The following is a 13,124-nucleotide window of genomic DNA, read 5'->3' as shown; positions in this document are numbered from 1 at the left end:
TTGGAGCAGCCTGGGACAGCAGAAGGTGTCCCTGCCCATGGCAGGGTGGCACTGGATGAGCTTCAAAATCCCTTCCCAGCAAAACCACTCCATGGTTCTGTAATATTCCCTGCCCCTGTCCCACAGAAACGCCCAGCGCCAGTTCAGAACTTTTAACAGAGCAACACAATCAATCCAAACTTAAAAGTTTTATTTATGTACATCTGTCCATGCAGATTTATTCACGAGCCATTAGCTTTTGCTTCTTCAGCTTCTTCTGGGAGATCTGGGAAGCAAAGAAAGAAAGAAAAAACAGTCAAGTGAGACTTCCCAAAACATCCCATAGTTATCTTTTAGAAGTGCTGTGAACTGTTAGGAATTCCCTCACGAATGGTACATTCATCACACCTGCACATGAACAGGAATCCCTGCAAGCACTACATTGCTTGCTGGATCTAAACTCAGCTCATTTTACTGCATCCACCCAGGATTCACAGTCTGGGAATGCTGTAGGCACTTTGAGGGAGGAAAGAACCAACCCTCTGTGCAATTAAAAAACAATTCTCAGGGTTCTCTAGTGCTTAATAACTTGTGTTTAAAGTAAAAAAGGGGTTGCTCAGAAAGAACTTGTTATTTTTCATGGGCATTCCAAAGGTGTCCTAAGATAGTCATCACAGCAACCCCTCTCTCTGCCGGACCCTCGGCTCTCCCGACAGGGTTACAGAACAGAGCACACGACACGCGGTACCTTTTTCTTTTGGGCAACTTCCTCCTCTGGCTTGGGCACGATCTGCTCCTTCTCCGTGAGGATCATCTCGATGTGGCACGGGGAGCTCATGTAGGGATTGATCCTGCCGTGTGCCCGGTACGTGCGCCGGCGCATCTTGGGAGCCTTGTTCACCTGGATGTGCTCGATCACCAGGGAGTCCACATCGAGACCCTGGCAAGGAAGAAAATCTGTGAGCCATCTTCATCTTAAAGGAATTCATTTCTGCAGCAAGAACGTGAGCAATTGTCCCGGACACCGCTGCTGGTGAATGGAACAGCCAGGCTTGGTGGTGACATGGAGCTGAGCATTTTCCAAGGATTTGCCATTGACACAGCCAGACTTGGCTACGCCATGGAGCACAGGGTTTTTCAAGGAACTGCTGAGCTTGGCAGTGTCATTTAAAATGACAAAGACCAGCCCTCACACACCACAAATAATTTTAAATTGTGCTGATGGCTCATTGTCCACGGTTATTTCATGCTTACTCAAAAGGGGCCACCTAATACTCCAACACTGCCAACAAAGCTACCTAATTATTCCTGTAACAACAAAGATAGTGACTGACCAAGTCTGCAGATTTCAATTTCACAGATTTTAAGACATCTGAACAGCCCTTTTGTGTGAAGTTTAAATTTAAGTTTTTCCCTGTGAAAAACTGTTGCTGCTATTTAACTAGAGGAACACACATAGCCTGCTTTGAACAGGGAGCCACACCAAACCCTCCATGCAATTCAGTTCTGTGGAGGAAGCTGCTGGCAAGTGGCTCCCCAGGTCAGCGATACCCAGGCCAGGGGTGCTGACAGAGAGCATGACACCACCACTTTGTGCTCAGTAACACCCACCTTGAGCTCAGCGTTGCTCTCTGCATTCTTCAGCATGTGCAGCAAGAACTCTGCACTCTTCTTGGGCCAGCGGCCCTGCGTCCAGCCCCACTGCTTGGCCTGGAATGAGAGGACAACAGTGGGAGTCCTGCTTTTGGCCTGGTCCATTCCAGTTAGCTTTTATACACCTTTAACCTGCCACTATCACAGAATGGCTTGGGCTGGAGGAGACACTGAAGTTTGTTCAGTGTCACACCCTGCCGTGTTCAGGGACACCTTCCACTAGCCCAGGTTGCTCCAAGCCCCATCCGACCCGGCCATGGACACTGCCAGGGATGCAGGGGCAGCCACAGCTGCTCTGGGCACCCTGTGCCAGGGCCTGCCCACCCTCCCAGCCAGCAATTCCTGGTTCCCAATATCCCATCTGTGCCTGCCCTCTGGCAGTGGCAGCCACTGCCTGTGTGCTGTCCCTGCATGCCTTGTCCCCAGTCCCTCTGCAGCTCTCCTGGAGCCCCTTGAGGCCCTGGCAGGGGCTCTGAGCTCTCCCTGGAGCCTTCTCTTGTGCAGCTGCACAGCCCCAGCTGTGCCAGGCTGGCTCCAGAGCAGAGGGGCTCCAGCCCTGGCAGCAGCTCCGTGGCCTCCTCCGGGCTGGCTCCAACAGGCTGATGTCCTTCCTGTGCTGAGGACCCCATATCTTACGGATTAGAGTGGATTATAATATATGCTATTTTGCTGTGCACTAAACCAAACAAAATTTAATCCCTTGACTTGATGCTGCCAATTAGATGCATCTTCTGGAATTAACAGCCACACTTTTATCCCTCTTGAGCAACCTGGTCTGGTGAAAAATGTCCCCGCCCATGGCAAGGGACTGGAGCAAGATGAGCTCTGGGGTCCCCTCCAACCCGAACCACCCTGTGATTATGTGTTTTAATGCAAGTTGACCGCAAGCAGTCCACATCCACACCACCTCTGCATCACCTTTTTGTCCTAAGCACGCACAGCCAAAGGCTCCTCGCCGCGTTTCCCAGGAGCTCACCTGGGCACACCTCCCGACGCCGCCGTTGTAGCGCCGGAAGGGGACACACTGCTTCTTCAGGGTGACATCCTTCAGGTACTTGGTGGCCTTGCGGATGTGCATGCCCTTGATGGCCTGCGCCGTCTCTCGGGTGTTCTACCGACACAGGACACAGAAAAGATCCTCTGAACAAAGCCCTTTGAGAGGCAGCATGAGCACAACCACTGCTCTGTCCTCCCTGGACACAATCCTTTCTGCTACAAAGGAAACACCAAACAAGACCCAAGTCTAATAAGGAAAACTAATTAACACTTCTTTGTTACCACCTTTTTTTACCCTTGGTATGACTTCCACTACTAAATTTGTGGCTCCAGCACACCTTTTTTGTTGTTTTTTTTTTTTTTCAACTCAGTGGCTAAATCCAAAAAGGAAATACGTAACTCTTAATAAAGTTGTAATTTAAGTACTTATACTGTTCATAGCTCCTCTCTGGCCACTAATCCAAGAAAGCAAGATCCGGATGGATAAATTCTTACTAAAATGTCAAATACAGCACCTCACAGGAACTGGTGAAGAAACACTGGGACAATTGTTAACAATGTTGTTTTCTCTAAAAGAATTTTAACAGAAAAAAAAAGGCTCCGAAATAAAAATTAAGGATAAAAGATCAGTCTCCTAGACAGCATTTACAAACTGATCATATTCAAAAAAAGGAAACCAGAGGCAAACTTTGTATTACACTAAGCAGAACATGATCTGCAAGTTCTAGTTTCATGATCAAATAACACTCCTAAATTGTTCTCTGCACCTAAGCCTTTTCCAAGGAACTGAGGTCCTTGTGCCAAACACCTCACAACCAAAAAGAGTAGGAGAAATTAGAAAAATTTCAACCAAACACTCGCCCAGTGTCTGATAAATTCACTCCAACTGTTTTGCTGCTGTATTTTGTCATCTGAATTAGACAAGGCCAATTTTAGGATCAAGACTCTAGTTTTTTTTCGGGATGGAGACCATTACAAGCAGCTAACAGCAGCCTTTCAGTGATTAAAGAGTAAAAGACACTTCCTTAAAAAGAGGGGCCAGATGGGACACTGGGAAGAAATCTCTGGCTGCGAGGGCAAGGAGGCCCTGGCACAGGATGCCCAGAGAAGCTGTGGCTGCCCCTGGATCCCTCGAAGTTTCCAGGGCCACGTTGGACGGGAGCTTAATCCCTACCCAGAGGGTGGAAAGAGATTATCCTTACAACCCCTTTAAATCCAAACCAGCCCGGGCTTCTTTTAAAAAGTAACAACAAAAACTAACAAAGCCCACGTAAACCAAGAAATGAATTTGTAATTTCTGCTGATCACACTCTTCTTACCTTGAAATGCACACGCAGGTTAGATCCCCGTGACTTGCATGCTGCAGGAGAGAAAAAAGACCAAGTTTTAGAATCAAAACCTCACTGGCTTCCGGGAAATCCCACACGAACTTTCCTAAAACAGCAACTCACATTTCGTGGGGTTCTCCGGATCCAGGGAGTAGCGCACCATCTTGAGAGCTCAGCTGAAAAACACCAATTAAAACACATTAGACCTCTAACACTGGCAGCACGCAGGACCTGGACTACTCCCCTTACCGCCGCAGCTGCTCAGGCATTACGCGTTCTTTTCACAGTTACATCCAAAGGTGTCCTAAGAAAGTCATCATCGCAGCCGCGGATTTCCTCAGGCCTGCCCCTTCCCCGCATCCGCGCCCGCCCCCCCCCCCCCCCGCGCGCCATCCCGGGGAATACCGCGGGGGCCGGCCATGTCGTAGCGATCCCGGTGTCCGGGACGCCGGTGCGGGCGGGGATGGGGCGGGATGGGGGCGGATGGCGGCGGATGGCGCGGGAGCGGCCCGACCATGGCTCCTCACCTCGGGGCGGCGGCCGCAGAGGAAGAGGAAAGGCGGGGCGCCCCGCCAGCGCGCGCGCGCGCGCCTCGCGAGACTTCCGGCGGGGACGGCCCCGCCCCCGCTCCGCCCCCAAGATGGCGGCGGGGGGGGGTTGTCCCGCCGTGAGGGCGGTGCGCGGGCGGCGCGGCTCCCTCGGCGGCCCTGTGAAATAAAGCGTGCTGTGGGGAAAAACATCGCGGTGGGCACGGTGCCGTGGGGAAACCCACCGCGGCATTCGCCCTCAGCTCATGGTGCAGGCGCTTCTAGTGAGGAAATCGGCGCGCATCTGGCACAGCACCACCCCCCGCCCAAGGGAGGGGATTGCCCCGCGCTGATCGCCTTGGACGCTGTGAGCAGCGTTGGTCACTGCAATATAAGAAAGATGTTAAACTGCTAGCGCCAAAAGGATGGCTGCGGGAGCGGTGAAGGGCCTTGAGGGGAAGCGGTATGAGCGGCGGCTGAGGGCACTTGGTCTGTTCAGCTGGAGGGAGGGGAGGCTCACCGCGCTTAAAACTTCCTCCTGAGGGAAGAGGGAGGTCAGGCATTGACCTTTTCTCTCTGGTGGCCACTGACAGCACCCAGGGAGCGGCTGGAGCCGTGCCAGGGAGGTTTGGGTGGGATATCAGGGAAAGGTCCTTCCCCAGAGGGTGCTGGCGCTGCCCAGGCTCCCCAGGGAATGGGCACGGCCCCGAGGCTGCCAGAGCTCCAGGAGCCTTTGGACAGCGCTGCCAGGGATGCACGGGGTGGGGTTGTTGGGGAGCTGGACTCGGTGGTCTTTGTGGGTACTTTCCAGCTCAGGATACTCTGGTGGTTCAGTCAGTCAGGATAATTCAGGTGGGAAAAGACTTCATCAAGTCCCAGCTGCGCCCGATTCTCACCGTGTCACCAGCCCAGAGCTCTCAGTGCTACGTCCAGGCGTTCCTGGGACACCTCCAGGGATGGGGACTCCAACACCTCCCTGGGCAGCCCCTTCCAAGTCCTTTCCGTGAGGAAATTCCTCCTGATGTACAACCTGAACCTCCCCTGGCATAACCTGAGGCCGTTTCCTCTTGTCCTGTACCTTGTTCTCAGGGAGCAGAACCCGACTCCCACCTGAGAGCACAGAATTGTTACGACTGGAAAAGACCTTAAGGATAACCGGGTCTAACTCTCATCCCAGCAGCCACCACCGTGTCCACCATTAGATGGCAGCTCAGGATGGGAATAAAGCAGCACGTTGCTCACAGAGGTGTCCCGGAGACCAGCTAGAAGAGATTCGTTCAAGTTCATATTTATAAACCTCAGCTGGTATTAACTTCACCATTATAAAATAATCAGAGACTGGCTCATTAAAATAAAAGATTTTTCTTTCCCATTTGAGGCAGCATTTGCAATTAGAACTGCTTGGGAAGCAGCTCAATAAAAGCAAAATGTTTCCTGAAAGTGGTGCCCAGCTGCAGCAAAAGTATCATTGAGAAAAAAAATGACAAAATGGGGGAAAAAATGAAGAGACATATTCCTGAGAGAGTAGTAATCTAGTGTGCAGGCACCTCCCCAGCATTAGAGTGTGGGTTTAACTCTGAGTTTAGAAATAAGCAGAGGAAGAATTTGCTGCCCATCTAAATGCTATGAACAGGAGGCTGGTTTTGGATCTCTTTTTTAGGGCTAAAACGCCCCAAAGCTCTGCAGCTAGGATTTCACCCAGATGGGAAGAGGAAAATATTTGAGCTATCGCAAATATTTACGTGGCTAAAAACTGTAAGAGGTCTAGTTGTTACTGCACTCTCCATTTAAAATGTGGCTTTTTCTTTGCTTTTGGGGAATCTCTCTGCAAAGTCTCCAAGCAACTTTCAAGCACTGATCTCAAAGACTGAAATATGCTGGGGTATAGGCAAATATTTCTTCTCTTTATTGTAGAATCACAGAATGGTTTGGAAGGAGCCTTAAAGCTCATCCCATCCCACACCCTTCCATGTGCAGAGACACCTTCCACTATCCCAGTTTTCTCCAAGCCCTATCCAGCCTGGCCTTGGACACTTCCAGGGATCCAGGGGCAGCCACAGCTTCTGTGGGGAACAGTATTAGTTTTCAGGTACAATAAATTAAAACTGGCTAAAGCTGAGATCCTCAAACACTCCCACAGCCTTACTCACCATATTGTGGGAATCCCCTCTCTGAACACACCTGAATGCAGCTCTTCTTCATCCTTTCTGCCCTTCCCTCTGCTTTCTACTGGGGCAAGAACCTGGACTTTACATGGGAAGCACCTTTGCACACAGCTGCTTCTTGGCAGCAGTGCACAAAAGCAAGGAGATGTTCAAGGAAAGCTGGAGGAGAGGTGTGAAACACAAGTACTTGACACATTATGGGGATTGTCACCTGTTTTCATCAATCAAACCCAAAATAAATATCAAAAATCTAATCAAACGCAAAATTTTCTGTTTCCTTGCCGGTGGGGCTGTTTTGCTCAGCTTCTAAGGGTTTGCAGTGGTGGAAGGTTAGCAGAGAATCATAGCAAATCCTGAGCTGGAAAAGGCTCACCAGGGTCATGGAGTCCAGCTGCTGGCCCTGCACAGACACCCCAACAATCCCAGCCTCTGCATCCCTGAGAGCATTGTCCAAGCGTTCCTGGAGCTCTGGCAGCCTTGGGGCTGTAACCCCTTCCCTGAGATGCACGTTTTCAGCTTTGTTGGGAGCTTGACAAGAGCTCTCATGGGCAGCCTAGGACATTCCTGGTGCTGGGATCAGGGCTGAGGCAGCTGAGCTTGTGCCCTAGTTGGGATTTCACCATGTTATTCCCCCACTGCACCACCTGCCTGGGATACTGGGGTTGTATGAGCTGACTCCAAGAGAGCTTTCAGATCCTAAGCAGAAAATTCAGGCAGGTAAGTCCAAAACTGTATTCTTGAAAACTCCTGTGTTGGAAGCAGCTGCCTGCTAATTGTACTGGAACCTCAGATCCACAGGACTTTACCTCAGACTCCACTGCTGCCATCCCTCTTGCTCCCTTGTCCATACTGCCCAGCCCCAGTGCCTGTGCTGTGGACAACAAACACCCAGCTGTGCTTGGACCCGAACAGAGCCTCTGCTCCGTGCTCTGGGAGCTCCTGCTGGGAACATCCTCCTGTGAAGGGTTGATCATAATGGCAGCAGAGGTTTCTGCCATCTGCTCTGCTCTGGAGCCAGGCTGGGAGAGCTGGAGGTGTTCACCTGCACAAGAAAAGGCTCCTAGCAAAGCCTTCTAAAGGGGCTCCAGGAGAGCTGGAGAGGGACCTGGGGCAAGGGCTGGAGGGATAGGACACAGGGAATGGCTTCTCCCACCCAAAGGGCAGGGATAGATGGGAGGGAATTCCTGGCTGTGAGGGTGGGGAGGCCCTAGCACAGGTTTCCCAGAGAAGCTGTGGCTGCCCCAACCCTGGGAGTGTTCAAGGCCAGGTTGGATGGGGCTTGGACCAGCCTGGGACAGTGGAAGTTGTCCCTGTTCATGGCAGAGGTGAAACTGGAGGAGCTTTAAGGTCCCTTCTAACTCAAACCATTCACTGATCCCATGATTCTCTTGCATGACTGTGCTCCTGGGGCTGGAATGGGGCTATATTCCTTATCCTGCCATGGAAAGGCCCAGTGGGCATGGGAAGTGTTCAGGTACTGGAGAGTTGCCTCACATAAGTCCTTTTGTGTCTTTAGCTGTGAGTAAGCAAGCAGCCTTATCAGTGCTACTGGGAGCCAAATGTGACAATTAGCTAATGTCCCTGACAGTCATTATCCCTCCTGACCAGAGGGACAGGTAAGCTCCAAGAATGGCTGGAGTTAGTTTCTTCACTGTCTGGGGTTATGTCTTTGTGGCAGCTCTGAAACCACATGGAGTTAATTTCCAGCCAAGGGACTTTCCTGCTCACCTTCCAGCCTGACACTCATCTCAAGCACACACCTGGCTTGGGGCAGTCACTTCTAGCAGAGGGGCTAATAGCCACAGGAGGGGCTGTGCTAAACCCCATGTAACACACAGAAACACTGGGGCTGACTGACCAAGCTTAACTCCAGCTCGCTAAAACACACCCTGTATCTTCTCTTCTACAGGAAAAGGCCTGACCTGTTCTTTGCACAGCAATGGAAGCCAATTCCTCAAATCTTTTTGTAGATATCCTGGCATTTCTGTTAGAGACCCGGCTTTTGGAGTCCAAGGGTTATGTGGGGATATTAAACTGTCATTCATGAAATTACACGCAAATGGTTCCTTGTCCTAATGTTTAAGCAGAAAATCTTGAAGACAAAGACATTTTAAATTGAAACCAGCTTGAATGCTGCAAACACTGAGGCTTTCCAACCATCAGACAGCCAGCTGTACTTTCTTTTGTGAAATCCTCTCTGCTGACCAGCCTACGGTCTCCTGCCTTCCTTGTCCCAGATGCATGGCTCCTCCAGAGGCACAACTCCCCCCCACTGTTTGCATTTTCCTCCCATAGTCAGCAAAACAGCAGGATTTGGACACATGGTAGGCAAGTTCTCCAGCTAAAGGGTTCTCCACAAATATCTTAAAATCTACTGACACAGGCAGTGAGTCACATGAGCAAGATCATAGAATTGCAGAATCATGGAATGGTTTGGGTTCCAAGGGACTTGAAAGATCATCCAGTGCTACCCCTGCCATGGGCAGGGACACCTTCTACTGTCCCAGGTTGTTCCAAGCCCCATTCAACCTGGCCTTGGGCACTTCCAGAGATCCATAGGCAGCCACAGCTTCTATGGGTAACCTGTGCCAGGGCCTCCCCACCATCACAGGGAAGAATTCCTTCCCAATATCTTATCTATCCCTGCCCTCTGGCGGTGGGAAGCCATTCCCTGTGTCACTCCAGGGAAAAGGGGCAAACAAACCTCCAAAAGATGACCTGACCTTCATCAGAGATTTGCTCTGCATCAGTAATTCTGTCTTGGTTGCTTGGAGAGCTCAGTTACGTTATATATTCCACCCTGTGACTTTCAAGAAGAGGTGCTTCCATAGGGAGCATCTTACTTAAGGAGATAAGTTATTTATATGCATATATTTATGTGCCTATATCTGTATGTACATATATAACTCATCCGAAGTGTATCATGTAAAACATGTGAACAACCGAAACGTTTTTGATTCCCTATGGGTCTTCCTAAAACACAGGCAATTCTTTACAAGGAGAGAGCAACTGCACATCCTGTTTAAATAATTTTTGTTGTGTGTATGCTGTACCTACACCCCCAGAGCAGGGGTGAGGAAAGAGCTAGGGAGCTCAGCATCAGGACAGCTGAATATCTGTCCTCGTTATCACCACTGCTGAAGCGTGATGCAGTAGCCACAGCACCTTCCCCACGCTGCTTGTGACCTGCCTGCCAGGATCTTAGTCAAAACAAAAAAAAAAAAAAAAAAAAAAACAAACCACAGCAATCGGTGATGTTGTCTTAATACTAAACTTTTTTGGCATATTGTCCAGAGCTATGGGTTCATCCACCCCCTGCACACCCAGCTAGGACGGAATCACTGGTAAAACAAACCTCCTATGTGATTAAATAACCTTGTAGCTAAAGTTTGTGTTTATTCAGTGCAGTTTTTGACGGCAAACCCATTTACGCAGGTTGTGGAGGTCTATGACTGTTTGTTTCTTGCTTTAATGGCCAGGAATGGACAATCTCCGTGATGAGTGAATAAAGGCATCATTTAAGTGCCTGATCACAAACACTTTCTTGGATAAACTAAATCCTGGGTTTATATTTGTTCTAGCCTGTCTAGCTTATTACCAAGAAGTACTGTTTTAAATGTGCTTTTGATTAATGAAACCTAAATTATCCCTGGAATCAGGGATATTGACCACAATTTAGTCACAAATTAAACTACGGGGAATTATCTGTTTAAACAAAAGAGAATGGTTGAACTCTGAAGCAGGTGGGCCAGAGGCAATATCCTGAGCAACCAGCTCTGGCTGACTGTGCCTTGAGCTGCAGGGGGGTTGCTCTGGGAAGCCTCTTCTGGCCCTTTCCAGTCTCAGCTTCTCTTGATCTGTGAATCCTGTCAACATTTCTAAAGCCGAGTGTGCCCTGTACTGTGAAACAGAGCCTCAAACTCCCTTTGTTGCACTGCATCTCCTAAACAAAACGGATCAAAGAATCCTCCTACTCCTCCTCTCCTCTGTTACAGTGATTATTAATGTGGCAGTGCTGGGTTGGCAGTTGGACTCAATCACCTTAGAGATATTTTCCACCCTTAAGTGATGCCATGATTCTGTAACTCTGTCGGCAGTTTTTGCAGCTGCCCTGCTCAGGAGCTCCTCTGGATCAGATAATAAACCCCAACCAAACTCGCTTTTCTCTTCTGGGGGCTTCTCCACCTCCCTGATGGCAGACAAAGCATGCAGGGACCTGGGACAGGAGTGCCCTTACAGACAGGACTCAGCTTTGCAGAGTTCTGCTCAGAGCTGGGAGATGAGCTTCTATGATGCCTATTAACACAACCTGTGCCAGAGTTTCAGCCAGCAGACAGCTTTCAGTTCATGGCACAGCAAGAAACAACAGCCCTGAACATCTAAACTTCTTATCCATAGCAATCTTTGCAGCATCTTCATTTTTCATCTCAGTGTTTAGCTTTTGTGGTCATTCCTTACAATTCTTTTGGTCAGAGATTCTTCCTGAGTTTCTGATCCTTCCATCTCTGACGATTGCGGTGTCTTCCTGTCCACAAGACGCAAACTTGGATCCCAAATGTCACCTCTGAGGTCATCCCTCCCTCCCAGCTTGCTCCATGGCTGTTTTCCAGTCATCCAGCTATTTTCCTCTTTGCTATTGCAACAACTCTGACACAAGCCCCCTCTTTCAAAGCTTTCCCTATCTGTTCCAGCTTATTAATCCTCTCTAGCTGCGCTGCCCTCCCCCTCTCCAGCCTCTCCCCTGCGCTCTGCCTGGTCTTTTGCAGCGTGGCCCAGTCACATGCGGTTCTTGGGAAGGTCATATGATGGGTAGGGACTGGCGGGCAAGGCAGTGGCAGGGGGCCCCCAGAGGCAGCACACCTCCAGCTCCCCTCCACCCCTCGGCCATCAGCTGCCCCGTGACTCACTCAGGTGCTGGACTGCATCCTGCACGGCACGGAAGGGCAGGCACAAGGACTTGCACAAGGAGAGTAGTTCCCTTCAGAGACATGATTAGTGGGGTGGGTCCTGCACCCATATCCCAGACTGGGGAGGTGTGCTGCTACTGCTCGCCTGTCCTACCTGCCCAGCAGGCCTCTGCTTAGAGGATGCCACCCTTCCTCTGTAAAGTGTATCATAAAGTAGAATCCCTGAATGATTTGGGTGGGAAGGGATCTTAAAAATCCTCTCATTTCACCCCCCTGCCATGGGGGTGGGGACACCATCCACTATCCCAGGGGGCTCCAACCTGGCCTTGGACACTCCCAGGGATCCAGGGGCAGCCCCAGCTGCTCTGGGCACCCTGTGCCAGGGCCTGCCCACCCTCCCAGCCAGCAATTCCTGGTTCCCAATATCCCATCTGTGCCTGCCCTCTGGCAGTGGCAGCCACTGCCTGTGTGCTGTCCCTGCATGCCTTGTCCCCAGTCCCTCTGCAGCTCTCCTGGAGCCCCTTGAGGCCCTGGCAGGGGCTCTGAGCTCTCCCTGGAGCCTTCTCTTGTGCAGCTGCACAGCCCCAGCTGTGCCAGGCTGGCTCCGGAGCAGAGGGGCTCCAGCCCTGGCAGCAGCTCCGTGGCCTCCTCTGGGCTGGCTCCAGCAGCTCCACGTCCTTGTGCTGTTGGAGCCAGGGCTGGGGCAGCTCTGCAGGTGGGGTCTCAGCTGAGCCCAGGGCCAGAGGGGCAGCATGCCCCACCTTGACCTGCCGGTCACACTGCTGGTGATGCAGCCCAGGGTATACCTGACCTGTACAGGGAAGCCCTTTTGTTTTTCCCCTGCCCTCACTGCAGTCTTTCTGCCTGTCTGGCCTTGGACTGGGAAGTCCTGGGATGAATGTCAGCAGCATCTGTACATTACAGACGGGAACATAAGTTGAAGGCGCTAAGAAATGCCCCAAACTCTTCCTAATTAATTGCAAAGCCTTTGATTCTTCCTAATAAGCTCCACACACTCAATAAACGCAATAAATGAGAGAAGTTAGGCAATAGGAATAAATGGCCAGAAGGTGAAACAGAGCCTGATGAGGACCAGCATCCCATCATCCCATTGCAGACTCTGCAAACAGATGGGGTAGGTGTCCTTTTGATTGAGACATTGAGTAATAAGACTGGATTCAGGCATGGGATAACCAATGAGTTGTCGAAGTAAAATGTGCAACCTGGTGAAAACCGAAATGAGTAATACTGTTGATGTAAGTAAAGCCAAATTCTGAGGAAAGCAGGAGATTCCCTGTATTTCCAATGGTGACTTGAGGCTTTCCCTACCTCAGGCAGATCCCATCTCTACACTCTGCACGGACTGGAGAAGACAGATGGTTCAAAGGGGAGGGTAAAGGATGAACAGGGTGCTGGAGAGCAAATGACATTGACCTTGATGATACACTGCCGCATCTTGTTCAGCTTATTCCTGTCCTCAAGCTGTTTGTCACCCTTTTTCTTCACACAAAAGCTAGTGCGTAAAGTCTATGTTTGTGGTTTAAAATACGATTCCTCTTCAGTGTGTGA

The 13,124-nt window shown here is 50.5% G+C and overlaps 1 protein-coding gene and 2 non-coding genes across 7 annotated transcripts in view; all 3 read right to left on the bottom strand.

Moving 5' to 3' along the window:
• Nucleotides 1-173: 173 nt before the first annotated feature.
• The window catches only part of RPL17 (ribosomal protein L17), a 26,361-nt gene continuing 13,410 nt past the window's right edge, over nucleotides 174-13,124 (bottom strand). Inside the window, exons 1-7 of one of the 5 annotated variants that reach the window (XM_068177401.1) lie at nucleotides 4,484-4,508; nucleotides 4,080-4,132; nucleotides 3,948-3,988; nucleotides 2,609-2,743; nucleotides 1,591-1,689; nucleotides 728-919; nucleotides 174-265 (exon numbers count right to left, since the gene is read on the bottom strand). In XM_068177401.1, the coding sequence (XP_068033502.1) occupies nucleotides 218-265; nucleotides 728-919; nucleotides 1,591-1,689; nucleotides 2,609-2,743; nucleotides 3,948-3,988; nucleotides 4,080-4,119 (555 nt within the window). In that variant the 5' untranslated portion in view covers nucleotides 4,120-4,132; nucleotides 4,484-4,508 and the 3' untranslated portion in view covers nucleotides 174-217. The other 4 variants (XM_068177402.1, XM_068177403.1, XM_068177404.1 and 1 more) reach the window with 4 other exon arrangements.
• Nucleotides 591-659, bottom strand: LOC137465541 (small nucleolar RNA SNORD58). The gene has a single exon (XR_010994683.1). It is a non-coding gene; the product is annotated as a small nucleolar RNA SNORD58 (small nucleolar RNA).
• Nucleotides 4,213-4,281, bottom strand: LOC137465545 (small nucleolar RNA SNORD58). The gene has a single exon (XR_010994687.1). It is a non-coding gene; the product is annotated as a small nucleolar RNA SNORD58 (small nucleolar RNA).

The sequence above is a fragment of the Anomalospiza imberbis genome, chromosome Z (assembly GCF_031753505.1).
Source record: "Anomalospiza imberbis isolate Cuckoo-Finch-1a 21T00152 chromosome Z, ASM3175350v1, whole genome shotgun sequence".
Lineage (NCBI taxonomy): Eukaryota > Metazoa > Chordata > Aves > Passeriformes > Viduidae > Anomalospiza > Anomalospiza imberbis.
This window is presented reverse-complemented; position numbering and strand designations above follow the sequence as displayed.